The 27,176-nt window shown below is 38.7% G+C and overlaps 2 protein-coding genes across 2 annotated transcripts in view; both read right to left on the reverse strand.

Moving 5' to 3' along the window:
* STX3 (syntaxin 3) overlaps positions 1–27,176 on the reverse strand; it is a 148,358-nt gene that overhangs the window by 20,557 nt on the left and 100,625 nt on the right. The window lies entirely within an intron of this gene.
* On the reverse strand, positions 1,471–26,089 carry OOSP3 (oocyte secreted protein family member 3). The gene is made up of 6 exons (XM_049714410.1): positions 26,081–26,089; positions 17,994–18,090; positions 10,486–10,661; positions 4,462–4,468; positions 2,022–2,200; positions 1,471–1,545 (listed from the first exon to the last, which is right to left on the reverse strand). The coding sequence occupies exons 1-6, from the start codon at positions 26,087–26,089 to the stop codon at positions 1,471–1,473; spliced, it is 543 nt and encodes a 180-aa protein (XP_049570367.1).

A 27,176-nucleotide genomic window follows, 5' to 3' on the forward strand; every position in this document is an offset into this window, starting at 1 on the left:
AAACCGCTAAACAGTAGAACAGTACTGCCTGCATCTGTCAATATTAACAACATCTGTGGAAGATTAGCATATAAAAGACACCATTCAGGTCTGGCTTTGCTTCTTGAAAATGGCAATTCCACCTCTTAGGCTTTGTTCTCTGATTTGAAAAGTGAACTTGATAAAGAACACCTTGTAAAAGTGCACACACACAAGCCAATGTTATTCGGGCTCTATATTCAAGGTGTAATTTATAAGAAAAAAGAACTTTTCAAACAACTGGAAAATTAAAGGATATAACATTTATATGCCCACCACTCAGCTGTAACAGATTTTAACATTTTTATGTTTGTTTCAGATATATTTTAGAAATAAAACATTACAATGTTTTATTGTTTTAATGTTAGCCGTTCCACACCAGCACCATGTGCCCCTACTTAACACAATTCTCCTTCCCTCTCCTGAGATAGTGACCATGATTCCCATGCATGGTTTTACACTTTTATTAAATGAGTATATATATATAGGTAGCGTTCGTTTTACAAATATAGCACATTTGCATATTTTTAAAGCTTTACAAGTGAGGTCATGCTAAAAATATTCTGCAACTCATCTCTAAGAGTATTAAACTGACAGACCTATGGCTTATTCATTGTATCTGCTACATAGGACTTAAAGTTTGAACATATGTTGTTCTCAAAGTTTTCCATAAATTCATTCATTTAGTCATTAAAACAGTCCTAGGAGGTAGATATTATTTTCCTCCCATTATACAGATGATTAAGTGATACATGGAGGAATTAAATAACCTGCCCCGAGTCACACAGCTATTAAGTGGCATGTAATCTGCATAGGATCAGACTCCGAGATAAGGGTTCAAAGCTCAAGATTGGTTCAAACGGAGCACAGTAATACAATAGCTAATATTGAGGAGGGTTCCTGGTGGGCAGGTGTGCTTAATTAAGTGACAGGTGGAACCACGCACCTTTCTGAAAGTTCTTTATCAACTCTATCTTTTCCAGCTTCATCTTAACTCACCATAAGAAGTCAAACTAAAAGAATTTGAATGCGTTACCAGACAAACTACCAGTACCTCTGTCAGTGGTTTACTGGATGCTACTAACAGCTGTGTGGGTGACAATGACCCTTCCACACCAGCCTCCCAGCTGAGGCCCTGTTTTGAGGTTAATTATTCAGACATCAAGAAGTATAGCCACAAAGACACAGCATGTTTTATTTGTAGAATCATCTCTCCATAAAAATTATGTATTTATATATATCTTATCATAAGAGAATATGCAACGGCTACATTGCCTCTTATTTATAAGAAACACTTTTTAAAAACATATAAAGCATTAGGCACTACCTGAACCCTAACTTCTAGATGACCTCTCAGGACGTGGCACAGAAAAGTTCCAAAATCTATATTGATGGGTTTTAAAATTAAAGAATGCTATCGTAACAGAGTTATCAAGATTGCCACAGAATAATCTAGAACAGAACCACATTTGCACTCTCATGAACTAAAGAATGAGGCATTTTAAGTGGAAGTGACTGATGGGATGGCTTTGCCAGCAGAATAAAAAGACAGGGAGTTAATAAACAGCTGCAATGTAGTTGCTGACACACTCAGTACAGAGAACACACTGACTAACACTCTGCCACTGAATATTGAGCATCTACTATGTGCCGGTCGTCAGAGGGAATGGTTGAGGAGATTGAGACACTTGACAATTTTTATCCCAGTAAAAGCTATTTAAAGTGAATGGTTTGCTTATCAGATTATGTTTAAACCAGACTGGAGATTTAATGAATCTGACATGATAACTGGGGTGAGGGAAGATTTATCAATAAGACCAGAACATATATAAACACATGGAAATAGCATTTTTTTTCCCAAACATGATTGTAATTAATGTAAGACATCACGTAGACACCATTTAAAACAAAAACAAAACCAAAAACACTAATTAGGAGAGCTTTGGGCTTTTTCTTTCCTTATATCAACCCCAGCACCTGCTGCCTGTTCTAAGGATCCTCACCGAGGAGTGTTGCAAGTATGGAATCCAAGGCAATTCAAACAGGTAAGGGTTGGTTAAGTTCCAGGAAGAACAAGAACTGGTAGAGGGAATATCATTTTTGAACTTTGTAAGATGGTTGTTGATAGTGCTTGGAGTGGCATCCAAAAATGGTGAGCTACAAGTTTTAAAGAAGAGAAAATCTGCACGTCAGGTTACATTTAAAAATAAACCATCGAGGGCTTCCCTGGTGGCGCAGTGGTTGAGAGTCCGCCTGCCGATGCAGGGGACACGGGTTCGTGCCCCGGTCCGGGAAGATCCCACATGCTGCAGAGCGGCTGGGCGCGTGAGCCATGGCCGCTAAGCCTGAGCATCCGGAGACTGTGCTCCGCAACGGGAGAGGCCACAGCAGTGAGAGGCCCGCGTACCGCAAAAAAATAAAAAAATAAACCATCGAGTCTCATTTTGGCTTGATTCATTGCTGTCCACCCTACTTTAATAGTCATAGGTTCAAGACCACCACCATGCTGCCCCTACTGGATTTTTAAAAAATTTTATTGAAGTGTAGTTGACTTACAATATTATATTAGTTTTAGGTGTACAATCTATTAAAAATTGCATATTTTTCTAGATTATACTCCATAAAAAGTTGTTATGAAATATTGACTATTTCCCTGTGCTGCGCATTATATCCTCGTAAATTACATTATACCTTGTAGTTTGTACCTCTTAATCCCCTTCACCTATGTTGCCCCTCCTCCCACTCCCTCCCCTTTGGTAACCACTAGTTTGTTCTCTGTCTTCGTGAGTCTGTTTTATGTTTGTTGTATTTTGCAGAGTCCACCCATCAACAGATGAAGGGACAAAGAAGATGTGGTATATGTATACAATGGAATATTAGGCATAAAAAAGAATGAAATTTTGACATTTGTGACAACGTTGATTTTGGGGGAGGAGGAGTGGGAATAACACTATTAAGAATTCCACCTCCGCCTCCCAATGACCCGCTATTGAAGAATCTATTCCCCAATATAGAGAATGTTAGCTCTGATAGCCTTATGAAGAAGTTATCCAAAGACAGCTCTCACTAGCATAAAGTAAGAGTCCTAGATCTTTTAAATTTTCCACTCATAAAATACTAGAACAGTAAAAGGGTTATTTCATTGATCCTTAAAATATAAAAAAAAAAAGTTTAGGGGGGGCCTACCTGGTGGCGCAGTGGTTGAGAGCCTGCCTGCCGATGCAGGGGACACGGGTTCGTGCCCCGGTCCAGGAAGATCCCACATGCCGCGGAGCGGCTGGGCCCATGAGCCATGGCCGCTGAGCCTGCGCGTCTGGAGCCTGTGCTCCGCAATGGGAGAGGCCGCAGCAGTGAGAGGCCCGCGTACCGCAAAAAAAAACAACAAAAAAAGTTGAGGACTTTTTCCCAAAAGCCATAGGGTCATGGTATCTATATTAAACAAGCACCCGAATTCCCTTTTAGAAAAAAACCTTTTTCAATCCAATTATGTGCATTCGGGTGTACAGGATTTATCTAAGTTACCAAAATTGGAAAACATTAGGTCTTGTATAGAATAAAGAATTATAAACTGAAGTCAGGATTTAATTTCTTCTAAATGTTTGGCCTTAAAGAGTGGACAATGAGGGCTTCCCTGGTGGTGCAGTGGTTGAGAGTCCACCTGCCGATGCAGGGGACACGAGCTCGTGCCCCGGTCCGGGAAGATCCCACATGCCGTGGAGCGGCTGGGCCCGTGAGTCATGGCCGCTGAGCCTGCGCATCCCGAGCCTGTGCTCCGCGACGGGAGAGGCCACAACAGTGAGAGGCCCGCGTACCGCAAAAAAAAAAAAAAGGTCTTTTTTGTCCCATTAGGTTTTCTCCAGGGGAGTGATTTTTTATTCAGTTCTCTGTTGTAACATAATGCAGAAAGAGGTCACTGGGAAAATTCCTTTAAGGTGTATTGTTTTCAGGTGCGTGTCACAGGCCAGCTGGTTCTCATTTTACTTTCTATGAACTACTTGTTAAAAGTAAAATGTTTATAGCACAGGGAGATCAGCTCAGTGCTTTGTGACCACCTAGAGGGGTGGGGTAGGGAGGGTGGGAGGGAGATGCAAGAGGGAGGCAGGCAGACTCTCAACCACTGCGCCACCAGGGAAGCCCAAAAAAGACCTTTTTAATTGAAGTATACCATCTCACACAGAAGTTTTAATGAAATTGGAACAAGAAACAGATCAATTCAAGATGTAAGATCTTTACATTAAAGTCTCTTCCCATGGATTCTGAAGAGACTGTTTCCACAAAGACCACTAAGAAAATTCCAGCTCAGGCTCTGGACCATCAGTGCCACCAGTTAGCATTTCTGGAGACTGAAATTGTGAAATTGAAATGATGAATGGCCAGGCTAGAAACAAAGGCTACAGCTTCTATTTAATAATTTTACTCCAGAGATTTGGCTTTCAACATTACCACAGTGCTAGAAAGATTACAGAGAAGCACTTTTATGTAAAGCCATGATTGGAGTTTTGTGTCTTCTGACTACGTGCTTATTGGGGAGACATTCAAAAACACTGTGTTATGGCAAAATAAAAATTTCCATAATCCTAACACAGGGACAACCTCTGTAAACACATTTAGGTGTATAATTTTGCTGTTACTCATTTTTAAATTGTCATACTGGATTACCATTTTTCAACCTGTTAATTTATACAATAAATATTCTCATGTAAATAAAATATTTCCAAGGACATTTCATAGGCCTATAACATTCAGTAACGTGTTGCTATTAAATGTGTTATTTCAGTCAAAATTCTATTAACTGGGGCTTCCCTGATGGCACAGTGGTTGAGAGTCTGCCTGCCGATGCAGGGGACACGGGTTCGTGCCCCGGTCCGGGAAGATCCCACATGCCGCGGAGCGGCTGGGCCTGTGAGCCTGTGCGTCTGGAGCCTGTGCTCCGCAGCGGGAGAGGCCACAACAGTGAGAGGCCCGCGTACCACAAAAAAAAAAAAAAAATTCTATCAATTGTATATAAAGTATGGAAAATGGATACTGTGTGCTCCTTATTTCTCTTATTAATTAAAAATGTATTCAATAGTAAGTTCCAGTATAGCAGAATAAAGATCACCAAAAATTCACTTCTCCAAAAGGGCACCCTCCCTACACTGTTGGTGGGAATGTAAATTGGTGCAGCCACTACGGAGAACAGTATGGAGGTTCCTTTAAAAACTAAAAATAGAGTTACCATATCATCCAGGATTCCCACTCCTAGGCTTATGTCCAGAGAAAACTCTAATTCAAAAAGATACATGCACCCCAATGTTCATAGCAGCACTGGTTACAGTAGCCAAGACATGGAAGCAACCTAAATGTCCACCAACAGATGAATGGATAAAGAAGATGGGGTATATACACACAGTGGAATATTACTCAGCCATAAAAAGGAATGAAGCATTGCCATTTACAGCAACATGGATAGACCTAGGGATTATCATACTAAGTGAAGTAAGTCAGACAGAGAAACACAAATATCATACGGTATCACTTAATGTGTGAAGTTTACAAAATGATACAGATGAACTTGTTTACAAAACATAAATAGACCCACAGACATACAAAACAAATTTATGGTTGCCAGAGTGGGAAAAGGTGGGGTAATGGATAAATTAGGAGTTTGGGATTAGCAGACACAAACTACCATATGCAAAATGGATAAAAAACAAGGTCCAGCTGTACAGTACAGGGAACTAGATTCAATATCTTGTAATAACTACAATGGAAAAGAATCTGAAAAGAATATATATATATATAACGGAATCCCTTTGCTGTACATCAGAAACTAACAACACTGTAAATCAATTATATTTCAATTAAAATAAAAAAACACAAAAATTCACTTTTCTAAAAAATAAAAGACAAAAAAACTGGCAGAAACTGTCAAATTTAACTTTCTCACAATTCTGGAAATTAACCTAAGGCTTGCAACCATCCAAGGAGCATGTATTCAAGACTAACGGTGGAATCTCAGTAAGAACAATGAGCTCTGTGACATTCTAAGTTCTATGCCAATTCCTATCTCCCCAACTCCATAGTAGCCATGAAAACCAACAGCCTAGCAGAACCCAAAGAACACAGAACAGTCTGGGGCTCCCTAAAATCCCATCCCCAGAGAACTGTCATTACTGGAGCTCTCTGGAAGGTTTCCTGAAATCCTGGTCTTAATTTGACTTAACTCAAAATATGCTCAATTTGAATAGACCTAGATCAAGTAAGCAGATTGAATTAATAATTAAACACTACCCACAAAGAAAAAATCCAAGCCTACATGGCTTCACTGGTGAATTCTACCAAACATTTAAAGAATTAATACCAATGCTTCACAAACTCTCCCGAGAAATAGAAGAGGACAAAACTGCTCAACTCATTCTATGAAGCCAGTATTACCCTGATACCAAAACCAGACATCAGAAAAAGAACTACAGACCGATATACTGTATGAATGTAGATATGAAATTCCTTAATAAAATACTAGAAAAGTGACACATAGACAAATGGAAAACAATAGGGAGAGCCCAGAAGTAAACTATTACATATTATAGTCAATTAATTTATGACAAGCCAAGAATCCACATTAGGGAAAGTAGAGTCTCTTCAATAAATAGTATTGGGAAAACTGGACAGCCATATGCAAAAGAATGAACCTGGACCACTATATTACACCACATATAAAAATTAACCCAAAGTGGATCAAAGACTTGAACATAAGATCTGAAACCATAAAACTCCTAGAGGAAAACATAGGCAATATATTTCTTGACACTGGTCTTGGCAATGTTTTTTTTGTTTTGTTTTGGATCTGACTCCAAAAGCAAAGGCAACAAAAGTAAGAATAAACAAGTGAACTACATCAAACTAAAAAACTTCTGCACAGCAAAGGAAGTCATCAATAAAATTAAAAGGCAACCTACTGAATGGGAGAAAGTATTTGTAAATCATGTATCTTATTAGGGGTTAATATCCAAAATATGTAAAGAACTCATACAATTCAATTAAAAAAATCCAATTTTTAAAAACAGGCAGAAGATCTGAATAGACATTTTTCCAAAGACAACATGCAGATGGCCACCAAGTACATGAAAAAATGCTCAATCATCAGGGAAATGCAAATCAAAACCACAATGAGATATCATCTCACACCTGTTAAAATGGCTATTATCAAAAAGGCAAGAAATAACAAGTGTCAGCGAGGATGTGAAGAAAAGGGAACAACTGTGCACTGTTGGTGGGAATGTAAACTGGTGCAACCACTATGGAAATCAGTATGGAAGTTCCTCAAAAAAATTAAAAATAGAATTACCATATGATCCAGAAATTCCACTTCTGGGTACTTATATGAAGAAAATGAAAACACCAATTCGAAAAAATGTCTGCACCCCACCATGTTCACTGTAGCATTGTTTACAATAGCCAAGACATGGAAACAACCTAAGTGTCTACTGATGAATGAATGGATAAAGAAAATATATACACACACATACACACACACACACAAATGGAATATTATTCCAGGATAAAAAATAAAATCTCACCATTCACGACAACATGGATGGACCTTGAGGACATTATGCTAAGTGAGATAAGTCAGATAGAGAAAGACAAATACTGCATGATCTCACTTATATATGGAAAGTATACATAACATACTTAAAAAGCAAAAACAAACAAACAAACAAAAAAACCCAAGCTCACACAGAGAACAGACTGGTCAGACTGGTGATTACCAGAGGCAGGGATTGGGGGTGGGCAAAATGGGCGAAGAGGGTCAAAAGGTACAAACTTCCGGTTACAAAATCAATAAGTGATGGAGATGTAATGTACAACATAGTGACTCTAGTTAATAATACTGTATTGCATATTTTCAGTATACTTTTAAGTATATCTTGAAAGTTCTCATCACAAAAAAATGAAAGTTTGAAGCTACGTGTGGTGATACATATTAACTAGACTTATCATGGTGATCATTCTGTAATACATATATAAATATTGAATCATTATGTTGTACACCTGAAACTAATGTAATGTTATATGTCAATTATACCTCAATAAAAATTTTTAAAAAGAAAAGAAATTCATCCAATAAGTACATTAAAAGATACGCAATATCATTAATCACCAGGGAAATGCAAATCAAAACTACAATGATACCATTTCACACCCCTTGAGGTTACCAGAATCCAAAAGACAGAAAATAGCAAGTATTGGCAAGGATGTGGAAAAATTGGACCCTCATACACTGCATGTAAAATGCAACAGTCACTTTGGGAAAGTCTGGCAGTTCCTCAAAAATGTAGCGTTACCACGTGACCCCGCAATTTAACTTCTACATATTTACCCAAGATAATTCAAAACTTGTGCACAAATGTGCATAGCAGCACTATTCATAATAGCCAGAAAGTGGAAACAACCCACGTGTGGTATATCCATACAATGAACTATTATTCAGCAATGAAAAGGAACTAAGTATTGATATATACAATATGGATAAACTTTGAATACATGCTAAGTGAAAGAATTCAGTCACAGAAGGCTACACATTACATGATTCCATTTATATGCAATGTCGAGAATATGCTAATTTATAGAAAGAGAAGTTAGATTAGTGGTTTCCAGGAGCTGGGGGAAAGCAGACCGGGGAGTGACTGCTAATGGATATGAGGTGCCTTTTGGGGGTGATTAAAATATTCTGGAATTACATAGTGATGATGATTGTACATCTTTGTAAATATACTAAAACCACTATATTGTACACTTTAAAATTTTTTAAATAAACTATTCTTCCCTACTCCATGACGGGTAGTTAAACCAAGTGATAAAGCCCTGCTTTTTTTTTTTTTTTTAATGCTAACTAATGGAATTCTAGATGCTACCCTTTGATGGAAAATCTTCATAATAAATAAAAGTGAACCTGAGAAAGAAATGAAGTCACCAAGGAAGAGATCCTTTGTACCATATAACTTGTTCAAAGAATCTGACTTGGTAAGGTGTTAAATCGAAATCCCCCTCCCCCACCCCTCCACCCAGTCCTGGAACTTGAGAATTTTCAAAACCATAAACCAAATTGTTCCACACATACAAATCTATCCTTGAACGTATAATTTCAAAAGGGTCTTGTAATACTGAAAACTTTAAAAATGGTTTCCATGCCCTAAGAAAATAACCTTTAAAGAAATCTGTAGCTCTGATGGATTGTTTCATTTCATAGTTTTCTGTCCCTGTAATAACATTGTAGTTGATCTCTCTGCATCGCTCTTACTATCTCTTATTTAATTCTATAAACTTTGTAAAGCCATGCTATCAATCTTTTAGCCTTTGTTGTTTTTTCCCTTATGCCCATAATAAGTCATGCTTTGAAATATGAGAAAGGTACATGAAGGCAAAAGAAATTAGAAATATGCGTACTTCAAAAAAGTTGAATTAGCAAGTTTTGTGGATGTAAAGTAGTAAACTGAAGGAAACTGGAATTGTTTATATCACTCACAAACCACACACCTCTCAATAGATAGTTGAGTTATTCTCCATATAGTGTTTCTCTACATACATATTTTTTTAGTTCATGTTGTAAAACCACTGCATGTTAAGTGCAAAGTCCACTTTTTCTTCCTCCACCAAAGGTCAATGTTGAATTGCCTGAAAGTTCCTGTCAGAAAATCCAGGTTCATTCCCGCTCTCCCGCTCCTTAGTTCTATTACCTTAGACAAGTTACCTAGACTTGACTTCACTCTAGCTATATAACCACAAAGAAAAATGAAAAACAGAGGAGGTTGTACCACCAAGGATCAAAAAATTACAACCTTAGCCAATAACTCCAAGGAGTATATTTGAAAGGGCAATTATAGACCAAACTCATTCACGGACAGAGATGTAAAAATTATCAAAGTACTAGCAAATTCACCTCTCGTCAAACATTCTCAGATCTCTCCTTCTGAATCCCCCTAGTGCTTTCTATCTCTGACAAACATTGCAATCCACAATTTTCCATTGCCTCCTTCTTCCAAAGAAGGATGTAAATCTCAATTTACCAGTATCTAAGCTTCAGTCCTTCCTCTGTTGGACAGCTCCATGACTTGGGGTAAATTGTTAGCCTTTTTAGCCTCAGTTACTTAACATGAAAACTGGGAATGATACGTTCTTTTCAGTGTTTCTAGACTTTAGGAGATCTAAGGACCAAAGATGTATGAGTGGTTGAAAAGTCATAATAAAATATATAGCAATGTATTCTCCCCAATGGGCCATGAGCTTTTCAAGGCCAATTCCTGGGCCCCATTGGTCTTTCTATTCTAAAAGTATCAAACTCAAGTGTCATAAAAATGAGCAGGTTCTTCACCTTTGGCTTTGACCTTGACTCCACCCATCTTGCACCAGCTAAGCACAGCAGCCACTGCAAGGTAAGATGGGAGGCGTAGTTTGTTATTGTGAAATGGTCACAGCTCTTACCTCTTTCTGAATCCCACACTCAATGACAAGATAATTAAACTCATACCCCTTCTCAGTTAGGCTGGTGACAGGACAGCCAGTTCTCAGAGACACTTCATCAGAATGCAAGAGGCGGCCTTGACCAAGGAGAGTCAGTGGAACAACAGTCCAGAATGTAGAAGTACACCCTATGGACACTGTTGAAAGAATCCAAAAAAGAAAGATTCAGATAGAAATTTTTGTCCTAGAGGACACTGAAAGAAAATGTGAGCTTCTTATTAAAATATATATATAGATACATGTATATATTTATCTATGTATATGTATATATACCCCTTAGAACACCCTTGACATATGCAGTGTGATTGTTCAGATAAATTCATAACAGTTGTGAGTGAAAATTAACCTCAGGTCAGACTTGCAGGCTTATCTGGAGACATCCTCCATCTCCTTCACACAGTGCCATTTCCTTAAAAACTACAGACTTAAGCTAAACGTGGGATGCTATCTCTGCTTCACTTGCTGTGTGGGATTGGCCCCAGACTGGAGGAGCCTCAAGCTGGTCTGACGGCCTTGGGTCTACATGACAAAACCAGCGTAAATGATGGGTGGGACACGAAAACAGCAGCTTCTCTGTAGCCTCTGGCCCTCCTCTAAAGCAGCCAAACACACCTTTTGTTGGTGAAGAGACAAAGGAAACCATATATTCGAGCAATATATGGTTCTGCCAATGTAATGAAGATCTGTACCTGCTGTGTCTCCTGCCCTGTATCCTTCTATAAAGCAAAATGAAGATAGTCTTAGATTAAAGCCTATTGGCGGCTGGTGAGTCTGACTGTGAAATCGAATCATCCACAGCCGTGGGCCCTCATTAATTCTACTACAAGGAATATATCCTAAGGAAGTTTTTAGATAGAGATGTAAAGGCATTCTTACAAATAAAGCTATCCATCACTATATTTTCATGATAAGGAAATACTAGAAATAAAAAAATGTTTAAAGTACTACATAGAAAGTAAACTTATCTAGTGACTTTTTTAATAAAGAAAGAGATATATAGTTTAGGTGAGAAACAATGACTGTAAAGTAAGCCACAGGTCTGACACATGGACAAAGTAAGTGGGTTGCAAATAAAACAACAGATATTACCAAAAAAAAAAAAAAAGAAAAGAAAAAAATCCCACTAACTCAAAAAGATACATGGACCCCAATGTTCATAGCAGCATTATTTACAATTGCCAAGTCATGGAAGCAACCTAAATGTCCATCAACAGACATGGTGTGTGTGTCTGTGTGTGTACACACATATACATATATACAATGGAATACTACTCAGCCATAAAAAAAGAATGAAATCTTGCCATTTGCAGCAACATGGATGGACTTGGAGGACATTATGCTAAGTGAGATAAGTCAGACAGAGAAAGATAAACACTGTATGATCTCACTTATATGTGGAATCTAAAAATATAACAAACTAGTGAATATAACAAAAAGAAGCAGACTCACAGGTAAAGAACAAACTAGCAGTTACTGGGGGTGGGTGAATTATAGGGGTGGGAGAGTGGGAGGTATAAACTATTGGGTGTAAAGTAAGCTCAAGATTGTATTAAACAACACAGGGAATGTAGCCAATATTTTATAATAACTGATTAAATGGAAAGTAACCTTTAAAATAGTATAAAAGATTTTTAAGCAGATATAAAAGATAACTTTATGACTTAGGAAAAATAAATGAGGAGAGAAAAATGAAGACCTTTGTTTCCACACCTCGATTTAGAAGTAACACACAAACACTCAAATAGAGTTACAGATGTAGAAAACAAAATTATGGTTCCCAGGGGGTAAGGGGCTGGGGGGGATAAATTGGGAGATTGGGATTGACATACACACACTACTATATATAAACTAGATAATAAGGACCTGCTGTATATCACAAGGAACACTACTCAATACTCTGTAATAAACTATATGGGAAAAGAATCTAAAAAAGAGTGGATACATGTATATGTATAACTGATTCACTTTGCTGTGCACCTGAAACTAACACAACATTGTAAATCAACTATACTCCAATAAAAATTTTTTAAATAAATAAATAAATAAAAACAAGGGGACAGGGGATGACCAGAGATAGGGGGCTGGGTAATGAGTAGATCAGAATGGGACATGGAAAAGAAAGCTGAAACTTCAAGCAGGGAAATCTTTTCCCCAAGGCAGGGTGAATGAGGTGGAGAGCTGTGCAGTGGAAAATACCTACATCTAAAAGGAAACATAAAAAATAGATCTTGACATCCACCAGAGGGCAGACAGCAGAAGCAAGAAGAACTACAATCCTGCAGCCTGCAGAAAAAAAACCACATTCACAGATAGACAAGATGAAAAAGCAGAGGGCTATGTACCAGATGAACGAACAAGATAAAACCCCAGAAAAACAACTAAATGAAGTGGAGATAGGCAACCTTCCAGAAAAAGAATTCAGAATAATGATAGTGAAGATGATCCAGGACCTCAGAAAAAGAATGGAGACAAAGATCGAGAAGATGCAAGAAATGTGTAACAAAGACCTAGAAGAATTAAAGAACAAACAAACAGAGATGAACAGTACAATAACTGAAATGAAAACTACACTAGAAGGAATCAATAGCAGAATAACTGACACAGAAGAATGGATAAGTGACCTGGAAGACAGAATGCTGGAATTCACTGCCACGGAACAGAATAAAGAAAAAAGAATGAAAAGCAATGAAGATAGCCTAAGAGACATCTGGGGCAACATTAAACACAACAACATTCGCATTATAGGGGTCCCAGAAGGAGAAGAGAGAGAGAAAGGACCCGAGAAAATATTTGAAGACATTATAGTCGAAAACTCTCTAACATGGGAAAGGAAATAGCCACCCAAGTCCAGGAAGTGCAGTGAGTCCCATACAGGTTAAACCCAAGGAGAAACATGCCGAGACACATAGTAATCAAATTGGCAAATATTAAAGACAAAGAAAAATTATTGAAAGCAGCTAGGGAAAAATGACAAATAACATACAAGGGAACTCCCATAAGGTTAACAGCTGACTTCTCAGCAGAAACTCTACAAGCCAGAAGGGTGTGGCATGATATACTTAAAGTGATGAAAGGGAGGAACCTACAGCCAAGATTACTCTACCTGGCAAGGATCTCATTTAGATTTGATGGAGAAATCAAAAGCTTTACAGACAAGCAAAAGCTAAGAGAATTCAGCACCACCAAACCAGCTGTACAACAAATACTAAAGGAACTTCTCTAAGTGGGAAACACAAGAGAAGAAAAGGACATACAAAAACAAACCCAAAACAATTAAAAAAGTGGTCATAGGAAATACATATAGATAATTACTCTAAACATGAATGGATTAAATGCTCCAACCAAAAGACACAGGCTTGCTGAATGGATACAAAAACAAGACCCATATATATGCAGTCTACAAGAGACCCACTTCAGACCAAGGGACACATACAGACTGAAAGTGAGGGGATGGAAAAAGATATTCCATGCAAATGGAAATCAAAAGAAAACTGGAGTAGCAATACTCGTATCAGATAAAATAAATTTAAAATAAAGAATGTTACAAGAGACAAGGAAGGACACTACATAATGACCAAGGGATCAATCCAAGAAGAAGATATAACAATTATAAATATATATGCACCCAACATAGGAGCACCTCAATACATAAGGCAACTTTTCCCAATGGACAGATCATCCAAAATGAAAATAAATAAGGAAACAGAAGCTTTAAATGACACAATAGACCAGATAGATTTCATTGATATTTATAGGACATTCCACCCAAAAACAGCAGATTACACTTTCTTCTCAAGTGCGCACGGAACATTCTCCAGGATAGATCACATCTTGGGTCACAAATCAAGCCTCAGTAAATTTAAGAAAATAGAAATCATATAAAAAATATATTCTGACCACAGCGCTATGAGATTAGAAATGAATTACAGGGAAAAGAACGTAAAAAACACAAACACATGGAGGCCAACACATGGAGGTTACTAAATAACCCAGATCACTGAAGATATCAAAGAGGAAATCAAAAAATACCTAGAGACAAATGACAATGAAAATACGATGATCCAAAACCTATGGGATGCAGCAAAAGCAGTTCTAAGAGGGAAGTTTATAGAAATACAATCCTACCTCAAGAATAAGAAAAAATCCCAAATAAAAAATCTAAGCTTACACCTAAAGGAACTAGAGAAAGAAAAAACAAAACCCAAAATTAGCAGAAGGAAAGAAATCATAAAGATCAGAGCAGAAATAAATGAAACAGAAACAAAGAAAACAATAGCAAAGATCAATAAAACTAAAAGCTGGTTCTTTGAGAAGATAACCAAAATTGATAAACCATTAGCCAGACTCATCAAGCAAAAGAGGGAGAAGACTCAAATCAATAAAATCAGAAATGAAAAAGGAGAACTTACAACAGACACCGCAGAAATACAAAGCATCCTAAGAGACTGCTACAAGCAACTCTATGCCAATAAAATGGACAACCTCGAAGAAATGGACAAATGCTTAGCAAGGTATAACCTTCCAAGACTGAACCAGGAAGAAATAGAAAATATGAAGAGACCAATCACAAGTAATGAAATTGAAACTGTGATGAAAAATCTTCCAGTAAACAAAAGTCCAGGACCAGATGGCTTCACAGGCGAATTCTATCAAACATTTAGAGAAGAGCTAACATCCATCATTCTCAAACTCTTCCAAAAAACTGCAGAAGAAGGAACACTTCCAAACTCATTCTATGAGGCCACCAACACCCTTATACCAAAATCAGACAAAGATACTAAAAGAAAATTACAAACAAAAGAAAATTACAGACCAATATCACTGATGAATATAGATGCAAAAATCCTCAACAAAATACTAGCAAACAGAATCCAACAACACATTAAAAGGATAATACACCATGATCCAGTGGGATTTATCCCAAGGATGCAAGGATTCTTCAATATACGCAAATCAATCAATGTGATCCACCATATTAACAAATTGAAGAAGAAAAACCATATGATCCTCTCAATAGATGCAGAAAAAGCTTTTGACAAAATTCAACACCATTTATGATAAAAACTCTCCAGAAAGTGGGCATAGAGGGAACCTACCTCAACATAATAAAGGCCATATACAACAAACCCACAGCAAACATCATTCTCAATGGTGAAAAACTGATAGCATTTCCTCTAAGATCAGGAGTAAGACAAGGATGTCCACTCTCACCGCTATTATTCAACATAGTTTTAGAAGTCCTAGCCACGGCAATCAGAGAAAAAAAAAGAAATAAAAGGAATACAAATCGGAAAAGAAGAAGTAAAACAGTCACTGTTTGCAGATGACACGATACCATACATAAAGAATCCTAAAGATGCCACCAGAAAACTATTAGAGCTAATCAATGAATTTGGTAACGTACCAGGATACAAAATTAATGCACAGAAATCTCTTGCATTCCTATACACTAATGATGAAAAATCTGAAAAAGAAATTAAGGAAACACTCCCATTTACCATTGCAACAGAAAGAATAAAATACCAAGGAATAAACCTACCTAGGGAGACAAAAGACCTGTATGCAGAAAATGATAAGACACTGATGAAAGAAATTAAAGATAATACCAAGAGATGGAGAGATATACCATGCTCTTGGATTGGAAGAATCAGTATTGTGAAAATGACTATACTACCCAAAGCAATCTACAGATTCAATGCAATCCTTATCAAATTACCAATGGCATTTTTTACAAAACTAGAACAGAAAATCTTAAAATTTGTATGGAGACACACAAGACCCCGAATAGCCAAAGCAGTCTTGAGGGAACAAAATGGAGCTGGAGGAATCAGACTCCCTGACTTCAGACTACACTACAAAGCTACAGTAATCAAGACAAGATGGTACTGGCACAAAAACAGAAATATAGATCAATTGAACAGGATAGAAAGCCCAGAGATAAACCCACGCACCTATGGTCAACTAATCTATGACAAAGGAGGCAAGGATATACAATGAAGAAAAGACAGTCTCTTCGATAAGTGGTGCTGGGAAAACTGGACAGCTACATGTAAAAGAATGAAATTAGAACACTCCCTAACACCATACACAAAAATAAACTCAAAATGGATTAGAGACCTAAGTGTAAGACCAGGCACTATTAAACTCTTAAAGGAAAACATAGGAAGAACACTCTGACATAAATCACAGCAAGATATTTTTTGATCTATCTCCTAGAGTAATGGAAATAAAAACAAAAATAAACAAATGGGACCTAATGAAACTTCAAAGCTTTTGCACAGCAAAGGAAACCATAAACAAGACGAAAAGACAACCCTCAGAATGGGAGAAAATATTTGCCAATGAATCAATGGACAAAGGATTAATATCCAAATATATAAATAGTTCATGCAGCTCAATATTAAAGAAACAAAGAAGCCAATCCAAAAATGGGCAGAAGACCTAAACAGACATTTCTCCAAAGAAGACATACAGATGGCCAAGAAGCACACGAAAAGCTGCTCAAAATCACTAATTACTAGAGAAATGTAAATCAAAACTACAATGAGGTACCACCTCACAGCAGTTAGAATGGGCTTCATCAGAAAATCTACAAACAACAAATGCTGGAGAGGGTGTACAGTAAAGGGAACCCTCTTCCACTTTTGGTGGCAATATAAATTGATACAGCCACTATGGAGAACAGTATGGAGGTTCCTTAAAAAACTAAAAATAAAATTACCATCTGATATAGCAATCCCATTACTGGGCATATACCCAGAGAAAACCATAATTCAAAAAGACACATGCACCCCAATGTTCATTACAGCACTATTTACAATAGCCAGGTCATGGAAGCAACCTACATGCCCATCGACAGACGAATGGATAAAGATGTGATACATATATACAATGGAATATTACTCAGCCATAGAAAGGAACGAAATTGGGTCATTTGTTGAGACGTGGATGGATCTAGAGACTGTCATACAGAGTGAAGTAAGTCAGAAAGAGAAAAACAAATATCGTATATTAACACATATATGTGGAACCTAGAAAAATGGTACAGATGAACTGGTTTGCAGGGCAGAAATTGAGACACAGATGTAGAGAACAAAGGTACGGACACCAAGGCGGGAAAGCCACGGTGGGTCGGGGTGGGGGTGGGGGTGGGCTGAATTGGCCGATTGGGATTGACATGTATACACTGATGTTTATAAAACTGATGACTAATAAGAACCTGCTGTATAAAAGTAAATAAATAAAATTCAAAAATTAAGAAAAAAATAGCTCTTCTCCCAAGCATGAGGATAAACTAGATAAATCACTTGCTTTGGGAGGGTGCGGAGGTAGAGGGCAAACGAGAGGAAGCAACACCACTACAGAAGTCAGGAAAATAAAATGGCAAATCACTTCTACTCAAAACAGCACACAGCAAAAGACCCAGCAACCTCTACACCTTCAGCAAAACATGAGGGCTGCTCTAGTACCTGACTCTTCCTCAGAAAACGCCGAAATTATGCAGAGAAGTAAAGATGATCGTAACCCCACAGAAGCCTTCACGATGTCAGCTCCCAACCAAAGACCCTGGAAAACCACAGGAAATCGGTAGCACCTGGCCTGTTTTGAATACTTTTATAGCCAATGCCACACCCAGCTGACTGCATTTACAAGTCACTTTGTGCTGATTGATTTTATTTTCCAGGAATATGGATTGTTTTTGCTGATTCAAATTGCTTAATATCTGGAAAATAAGGAAAGCACAAAGAACGAAATTAAACTCTTTATAAAAGCCACCATGTTTTATATTCAGAGAAAGACTTCTTTCTACCACCTGAAACTTGACATTCTCCTGATCACTCCAGTACAGAAATCAGGAATGCAAAGAAAGTACCACCACAAACCTTTGAGAATGTGACTTCTCCAGGCCCTCTGAAGTTCCTGGGAGAAGATGATCAGAGTGTCAATGTGTGTTTATTGAATTTTTGGGGAATGACATTTAGGGAGATATTTTAAGCCAGTAGTTTTCCAACCTTAGCAGGATCAGAATCACCTGCAGGGCTTGTTAAAACACAGATTGCTAGGTTGTGCCCCAGATTCTAATTCGAGGCTGCCATGGGGCCTAAGAATGTGTTTCTGCAAGTTCCAGGTGATGCTGATGTGCCGGTCCCAGGACCACACTTTGAGAACCACTGACTCAGATAATATTACTTTAGAGAACCACATAGTTCAATGGCTCACAAACTTTAGGTTAATTATCAAAATTATCAGGAGGGTTATTTAAAAATGTAGATGTTGGGCTTCCCTGGTGGCGCAGTGGTTGAGAGTCCGCCTGCCGATGCAGGGGACACGGGTTCGTGCCCCGGTCCGGGAAGATCCCACATGCCACGGAGCGGCTAGGCCCGTGAGCCACGGCCACTGAGCCTGTGCGTCCGGAGCCTGTGCTCCGCAACGGGAGAGGCCACAACAGTGAGAGGCCCACATACAGCGAAAAAAAAAAAAAAAGTAGATGTCTTAGTTCCACTCCAGTCCAATGGGATCTAATTGTAGCTGAAAGCTTTAGAGTACATCTGAATCACTGCAGGTTCTTCTGAAAAAATGTACATTTCTAGAGTCTAAACCAGAGGGACAAGGCCCAGGAATCTGCATTTTAACAATTGCCCCAGGTGATTCGTGGAGGCTCATACTTTGAGAAACCTGGAGCAGAGGTCCTCAGGACTACTGATGAGGGAGGGATGGAGGGAGGCCTCCAGTTCTCCTTCAGTGATTTCCATTTCATTTTCATCTGTTTTACATTAGAGCCTTTTTTTTTAACCACCACCGTTATAAATCCTCTATGTCCTTTGAAGTGTAAGATCTTAATATTAAATTAGAAACTAGATGTGACTAGAGGTTGCTCCATAAATGTCATCTTTGATACACCAATGAGGAATAAAAAAGTCGGATTCCAAATCCTACTTCCCTTCATATATTCTCCTGGTATTTCCAACACCTATATAATATAAATGCTATAAATGTAAAACAAATGTTTTATAAATTTATAAAATTATACATTTACAAATGTAACACATTTATGTTATTTGTGCTAGTAGTTGTGCTCTTTTGAGGATGTGGAATGATCTAAAAGAAAACAGAGAGACCAGTCCAACCAGCATGATACTGGACCTAATTCCAGAATTGGCAATCTGAACAAAAAGCCTTTCCATAAGAGGGAAGAAAAACCTTCACCCAAGGCAGCACTTCCCTCCTCCCAACTGTAGCTTCTTCTAGACATCCACACATTATAATAGGAAAAAGGGGGTGGGATAAATCAGCATGCCACCAGGCCATTTTGTACCACCTCCAGATCTGGGAAGGACGGACCTCTGCTCACGACTCAGGCTCTAGAGGGCTTCACTCTGGCCTTCTCCACTGTGCCCTTCGCCTGAGGGAGAAGATGTGTTGGATCAAGAGGACAAGCCACCCAGAGCCCAAACCTCCAGAATTTTCTACCCAAATGGCCCTCATTTCACACCCAAGGCCCACATGAGTCTCTCCCCTGAGTCTGTCCTCCCTGGTGTGGGTACACCTTGGCCCAGTGGGTGGCCAAAAGGTAGCTGCCTACTAGAAATATGACCAGAACTTGGACACGTCATTTGTAGTGTCCACACCCATGCTCTCCGTGTGTGTGGGGCCCCTCACAACACAGATTGGAGTGGGATTGGGAAGAGAGGAGAAATTGGGCCACAGGCTATGGGTGGGAGAGTAAAGTGGAGTGGAGATAGATGGTGGCTCTCACCACATTGCAATGTTCCAACACAGAACTCTGAGGACTCTGAAAATTCCAAATTAAAATCTGCCTTTCTATCTCATTATGAAAGTTGGTTCGTCAAAATAGGAGGTCAGAACATATCTTGTTTAACAGTTTCTTTGATTGATTTATAAGTTTTATAAGATATCTGGAACATGTGCCTCCACTTGTACCCTTGCTCCTGTCCCCATATATGCTGGATAGGAACGGACCTGGGCCATTTGGGCTCAGCTCAGAGTAGCTGGTCCTGGGCCATATCTACTGACCTCCTTGGAAGCTCTTAGGACCTTGTCTAGCTCAGCCAATGACCGTGAAGGACCTGGATTTTACTAGACGTCTTGGTTCACCCCTCAATGTTCACCTCTAGTAAATCAAGCAAATAAATGGAATTACATAAGTCGTGTTTAACAGCATGTACAGAGGCGAAACAAAAGGAGTACAGATTATCTCATAGTGTATTTACCTGATTAGATAAAGAAATACTGAATAATAGATGACTCTAATGTACTTAATACTTGGGTGACCTTGACTCCAGACCCTAGATGCTTAAATCCTGAATTCTCTCTCAGTCTTGCTGGAAACCTCCTCGATCTTCTACTTTTATTTTCTAGTTTGTTCCTATGTAAACTTCTAACATTTATCGCAGTGTGATTATAGGCCAATACATGTTATTAATTTATTATTTGGTTTAAGCACCTGGGGCGGTTCCTTTCAGCAAATATTTGACAACCTCTCATGCAGCAGGCATTCTGCATGGTGCAGTAGGAGATACAATGGTGAACAAGGAAGATTGAGCCTTGCCTTTGAGGAGCTCACTGTCTGGCAGGGAAACAAACACAGTTAAGAAATATTGATAATTCTGCAAATAACTAATTGCAATTTCTCGTATGTGCTACAAAGGAAAGTACAGAGTGCCAAGGGTGTAGATAACAGAGGAACATAACCAAGTCTGGAGGTGCTACGAGAGTGTCCCTGAGGAAGTACAGCTCCCCTTAACCACAAGGGATGCCTGAAACAGAGGATAGTACCAAACCCTATATATACTGTTTTCCCTATACGTACATAGCTATAATAAAGTTTAATTTATAAATTAGGCACAATAAGAGATTAAGAACAATAACTAGTAATAAAATAGAACAATTATAACAACATACTATAATAAATGGTAGGTGAATGTGGTCTCTCTCTCCCAGGATACCTTATTGTAAGAATGTAATGCCTTTTCCATTTTAAGGAAGCACTTTTCATGCACTGTGGCCTTCCCTTTTGCAGTTTGAGGTGGCTAGGTAGACTTGATCCTGGGTGAAGCCTACTGGGCCTCAATAGTTTGATCATGAATCTGTATCCAACCTCACTGGTGCTGGTAGAGCAGAGTAGACATCGCTGGCAGGAGATTGGAGGGTGGGAGAAAAGGAGGATCTAGGGTATTTCTCCCCCTTAATCTCTCCTCATGAGACATCTCCAGTGAGGGTACCCCTGCCAGGCAGCACTACCTTCCACAGTTCCATGGCTTCCGTTGGCCCCTCCAAGTCTAGGGTAGTGACAGTCTGCAGTTGCTAAACTCTGGGGTGCCTCATCTTCTCCTATTTACTCTTTCAGCTCTTCTAAAACCCCTCGTTATTAGCAGAAAATGAGATATTAATAATCTGTGGCATGTGGTGGCATCACACTACTTAATTTGCCACCCGTTGCTTCTTACAGTGATGAGCCAGTTGAAGGCAAGATTTTTGAAGGTCGGTTAGCTTCTGCAGTTGGCTGTGAGAGCGACAGGAATGATTTAGGAGAATATGGGGTGAGACGGCTACTTCTGACGTCATGGACCGGCTTACAGGAATAACATTTGAAGTTCAAGATCTTAAGTTCTCTGTTTGACTTATGTTCAGAAAACCAGAGAACTTCTATACAAGCCTGACAAGATGTCATTATTTCTTATACCCACAGGCCAGAGGAGGCTGAGAATTAATGCCAAGAGCTAACTGTACAGCTTGCAGAATTATAATGCAAGTATAGCTTACAGCCCACCAAAGTCTCTGTTGCAAGGATTTGATCATTGACTAGGAAGGAGTGGGACCCTAAGAATCAAGATAGGTATTTTGAATATACTTGAAAGGACCCGAGAATCTTAATCATCTAATCAATTTGAAACTTTCTTGTTAAAAGAATTAGCTTCTCCTATCCTGGCTGAACAGCCTAGGCTTCCTTTGCTTAAAGACCCTATAATAATCTAATTTGCGGCAGTTTTCCTGCAAGGATACGGCTGTTCTCCTTAAAGCCTAGACCTATGACCACTCATTGTCTCTGGAACCATCACTAGGGTTAGATCCCACTATGCCCCAGGAAGACAAGTACAAAGTTTGATCCAACAGGAGACAGCTTAAACACAAAAATAATTACGAGATCTTTCTAATTTACATTTGCAGAAACCTAGGAAAGATATTTGGAATTGGATTCTTGGCATATTAGATCAAAGAAAACAATATAATGTTGGATCATGAGAAATATTAATGTAGATGCAGTTATCAGAGACTATGAATTGTGCTAACTTTAGCTATAGGAAGTGACCCCAACATTTTACTTGGTTGAAAGCTGGACTTAATAGTGACCTACATTAGGAAGGATGAGAGGCCAGAAATGCACTGTCAAATGCTTAAGGAGATGGGAATGTTGAAGAGAATTTATATCATGTGCAACCCACTCACCTAGCCTCTCTCTTCCTTGGGAAAGTCCAGAGAATACTCTCCTAACTATGACATTAAGAAATGAACTAGTGATGGGAAATGGATGAGAATGATAGTGAGAGACTTGACCATTGAAATTATCTCAGTCAGTCTGATGTGATCCTAAATTAGCCAAGATTAGATGACACTACTTAACCATCAAAGATAAGGTTGGAGCAATTACTATAACTGGTAAGAGAACCAGAGTGACAATAGAAGTGTTTTGACTGATAGACATCAGCTAATGAATAATGAGGTAGCTAGAAATGAAATAGATGGTCAGCTTACAAAAGTATTGCTTGAACTATATAACTGGAAAAAATTCTAAGTATCACATGTCAGTTATCGACTGCTGTGTAACTAATCACTCCAAAACCTAGTAGATTAAAAATCATTTTCTCACAAATCTATGGGTCATCAATTTAGGCTGGATTTAGCTGGATAGTTATTCTATTAATTTTGCCTGGGGTTATTCATGTTATTTTATTCATCTGGTGGCTAAACTAGTGCAAAATGATCTAGAATCACCTCACTCCTTGGCGGGGGTTGGCAGGCTGACAGCTAGACTGTCTCAGTTCTCCACAATACGGCCCTTCCATCAGGCTAGCTCATGTTCATACACACGGTGGGTCTCCAGATTCACACAACAGAACGCAGTGCAAAAGCAACTTTCAACCTTCCACTTTCATCATATTTGCTAACTTCCTATGGACCCAAGTAAGTCGCATGACCAAGCCCAAAGTCAAGTCTAGGATTAAGGAGATCTCCTGTATGGAAATATAAATTTTACAGACGTTAGTATACAGGTGTCACATAAAGCCTTGAGATTTAACGAGATCCAGGAACTGAACCCTAGAATATTACAACTTTTAGAAAATCAGGCAGTTACGAGGAACCAGCAAGAGAAAACGAAAAAAGGATCACTCAGAAAGGCAGGAAAAAAACTCCATAGGGCTTCCCTGGTGGCGCAGTGGTTGAGAGACCGCCTGCCGATGCAGGGGACGCGGGTTCGTGCCCCGGTCCGGGAAGATCCCACATGCCGCGGAGCATCTGGGCCCGTGAGCCATGGCCGCTGAGCCTGAGCGTCCGGAGCCTGCGCTCTGCAACGGGAGAGGCCACAACAGTGAGAGGCCCGCGTACCGCAAAAACAAAAACTCCATAAAAGGATGGTGTTCCAGCCAAGTAAAGTAAGTATTTGAGAAGAAAAGAGCAATCAATCATCAGGTGAGGTAAATGAGAATTTTAAATTCACAATGAAAGCAGCAGTGTGGAAGGGACTTTTGATCTCGATAAGACCAGTTTTAGCGAAAGGGTGAGGGTATTCAAGTCTAAATAGAATAGTTTTAAGCCAGAAATGAGAAAACAGTTTTTAGCTGCAGGACATTGCTTCTGATATAATAACTAGGAAAATATGACACATTTTTTTATTTTTCTCATTTTTATTGGAGTATAGTTGATTTACAATGTTGTGTTAGTTTCAGGTGTACAGCAAAGTGAATCAGCTATACATATACATATATCCAGTCTTTTTTTAGGTTCTTTTCCCATATAGGTCATTACAGAGTATTGAATAGAGTTTCCTGTGCTATACAGTAGATCATTATTCGTTATCTATTTTATATATAGTAGTGTGTATATGTCAATCCCTAACTCCCAATTTATCCCTCCCCCCTCTTAGATTGGAAAACTGTGGAAGTAATGCAGACTGAATGAATTAGAGGTAGTAGAATGTGACCAATAAACAGATCTGTCGACTGTAATGGACAACAGAGGTAAACCCATCAGTGATCAACATATCAACATTAGCAGAGGAAAAAAATGGAGGAAAAGATGTCATAATTAAGCCCATAGCTAAGGTGATATATTCTCTTTTTTCCCAACTTTATTGAGATATAAATGACAAAAATTGTATATATATTAAGGTGAACAACAAGATGATTTGATATACATATATATTATGAAATGATCACCATAATCAAGCTAATTACCATTTCCATCATCTCACATAATACCATTTTTTTGTATGTGGGGGGAGAACACATAAGATCTACTCTTAGCAAATTTCAAGCATACAATACAGTATTATTAACTATAGGCACTATGCTGTACATTAGGTCCCCAGAATATATTCATCTTATAGCTGAAAGTTTGTACCCTTTGTCCAACATTTCCCTTTTTCCCCCAATCCCCAACCCCTGGCAACCACCATTCTACCATCTGCTACTATGACTTCGACTTCTTTTAGGTGCCACATATAAGTGATATCATACAGTATTTGTCTTTCTCTAATTTATTTCATTTAGCATAATGCCTTCAAGGTCCATCCATTTAGTGACAAATAGTAGGATTTCCTTCTTTCTCATGACTGAATAATATCACATTGTATATATATACCACGTTTTCTTTATCCATTCATCAGTTGACGGACACTTAGATTGATGCCATAATCCTGGCTGTTGGCAACAACGCTGCTAAGAATGTAGGAGTACAGATATCTCTGAGATACTGTAACTGTGCTTGTTTTTCAACCAAAGAATGGTTAATAGTTAAAGCTCAGGGGTTTGGTGGACTGGTTCCTGTTTCACTTTGAGTTTTTTGCTCTGTTTCTGCCTTTGTTCTTGTTTTTACAGAAATATATGACCACTGACCCATAGAACAGATATGCTGATCTGGACAATGTAATGACCACACTCAAGTTCTAATATCAGCAAGGTACTTCGTGATTAGTGTACACATCTCCGAAAACAGAAGAGCAGCCTACCCCCAGCAAGTAGCCTGCAGCCGTTTCCTGCTTCCCTTCTTATATAAATCCTGGCTAACACTTGAAGAGTTGGGAGTTGGTTCTTTCAGGCAGTAGTCCACTTTCTCCCCAGGTTGTCGGTTTCCTTAAAATAAAGCTACTTTTCCTTTACCCAACACTTGTTTCTCAGTGTTGGTTTCTTCAGCAACAAGCAACAGAAACTGAGTTCCATCACAATACAGATTTCACTTCCTTTGGATATATGCCCAGAATTGAGATTGCTGAATCAAAAAATAGTTCTGTTTTTAACTTCTTAAGAAAATGCCATACCGTTTTCATGATGACTGTACCAATTTACATTCCCACCAACATGGCACAGGGGTTCCCTTTCCTTCAAATCCTCACCAACACTTGTTACCTCTTTTCTTTTTGACAACAGCCATCCTAACAGGCGTGAGGTGACATCTCACTGTGGTTTTGATTTGCATTTCCCTGACGATAGTGATGTTGAGCACCTTTGCATGTACTTACTGGCCATTTGTGTATCTTCTTTGAAAAATATCTGTTCAGGTCCTTTGCCCATATTCCAGTGGGATTATTTGGGTTTTTTGCTATTGATCTGTAGGAGTTCCTTATATATTTTAGATGTTAATACCTTATCAGGTATATGGTATCTAATAAATTTTTTTTTCCCATTCCCTAGGCTGCCTCTTTATTTTGTTGATGGTTTCCTTTGCTATGCAGAAGCTTTTCAGTTTGATATAGTCCCGTTTGTTATTTTTGCTTTTGCTGTTTATGCTCTCAGTTGCATATACAAAAAAAATCATTGCCAAGACAAATGTCAAGGAGCTTCCTCCCTATGTTTTCTGTACATGTCTGTTAGGTCTACTTATTAGTTTCATTCGGTGGTGTCACGTTTGCCTGCTTCTTTGTGAACACAAGTCTGTTTCCTCTGGTTTGCTTTCTCTATACAGTCCTCCTTGATGGCTCCACTGGCGTTTTACAACCTCCTACCTGGAACCCATAGTTTCCACATAGGAACTTTTGTCCACGGATGGCTGCTAAGGTTACTATTGCTGTGGGGTTATATATGAGAGACCTCCTATTCCACCATCTTGCTGACCCAGAGCAAACATTGTAAAGCCAAACAGAGTATTCTCTAATAGTTTTTGGAAGAACTATGATAGACAACATTTCCTACATGTAGCATGTAGCATCCTTCCTGGCATACCCCCAAATCCACATTTGATGTATATCTCTATGGTTTTCCTCCTGGGCTAGAAAACTCTCAGGGCATCTATCTTAGGAAAAAAATCATAGGTCAAAAACCACTATGCTTAAAATAAAAAATAATAATAAAAAAAACCCACTATGCCAAAGACCTTCCCATATGCCAGGCTCCCCCATCCTGCCTGTTCCAACTTCA

This window comes from Orcinus orca, chromosome 8, assembly GCF_937001465.1.
Source record: "Orcinus orca chromosome 8, mOrcOrc1.1, whole genome shotgun sequence".
NCBI classification, from domain to species: domain Eukaryota; kingdom Metazoa; phylum Chordata; class Mammalia; order Artiodactyla; family Delphinidae; genus Orcinus; species Orcinus orca.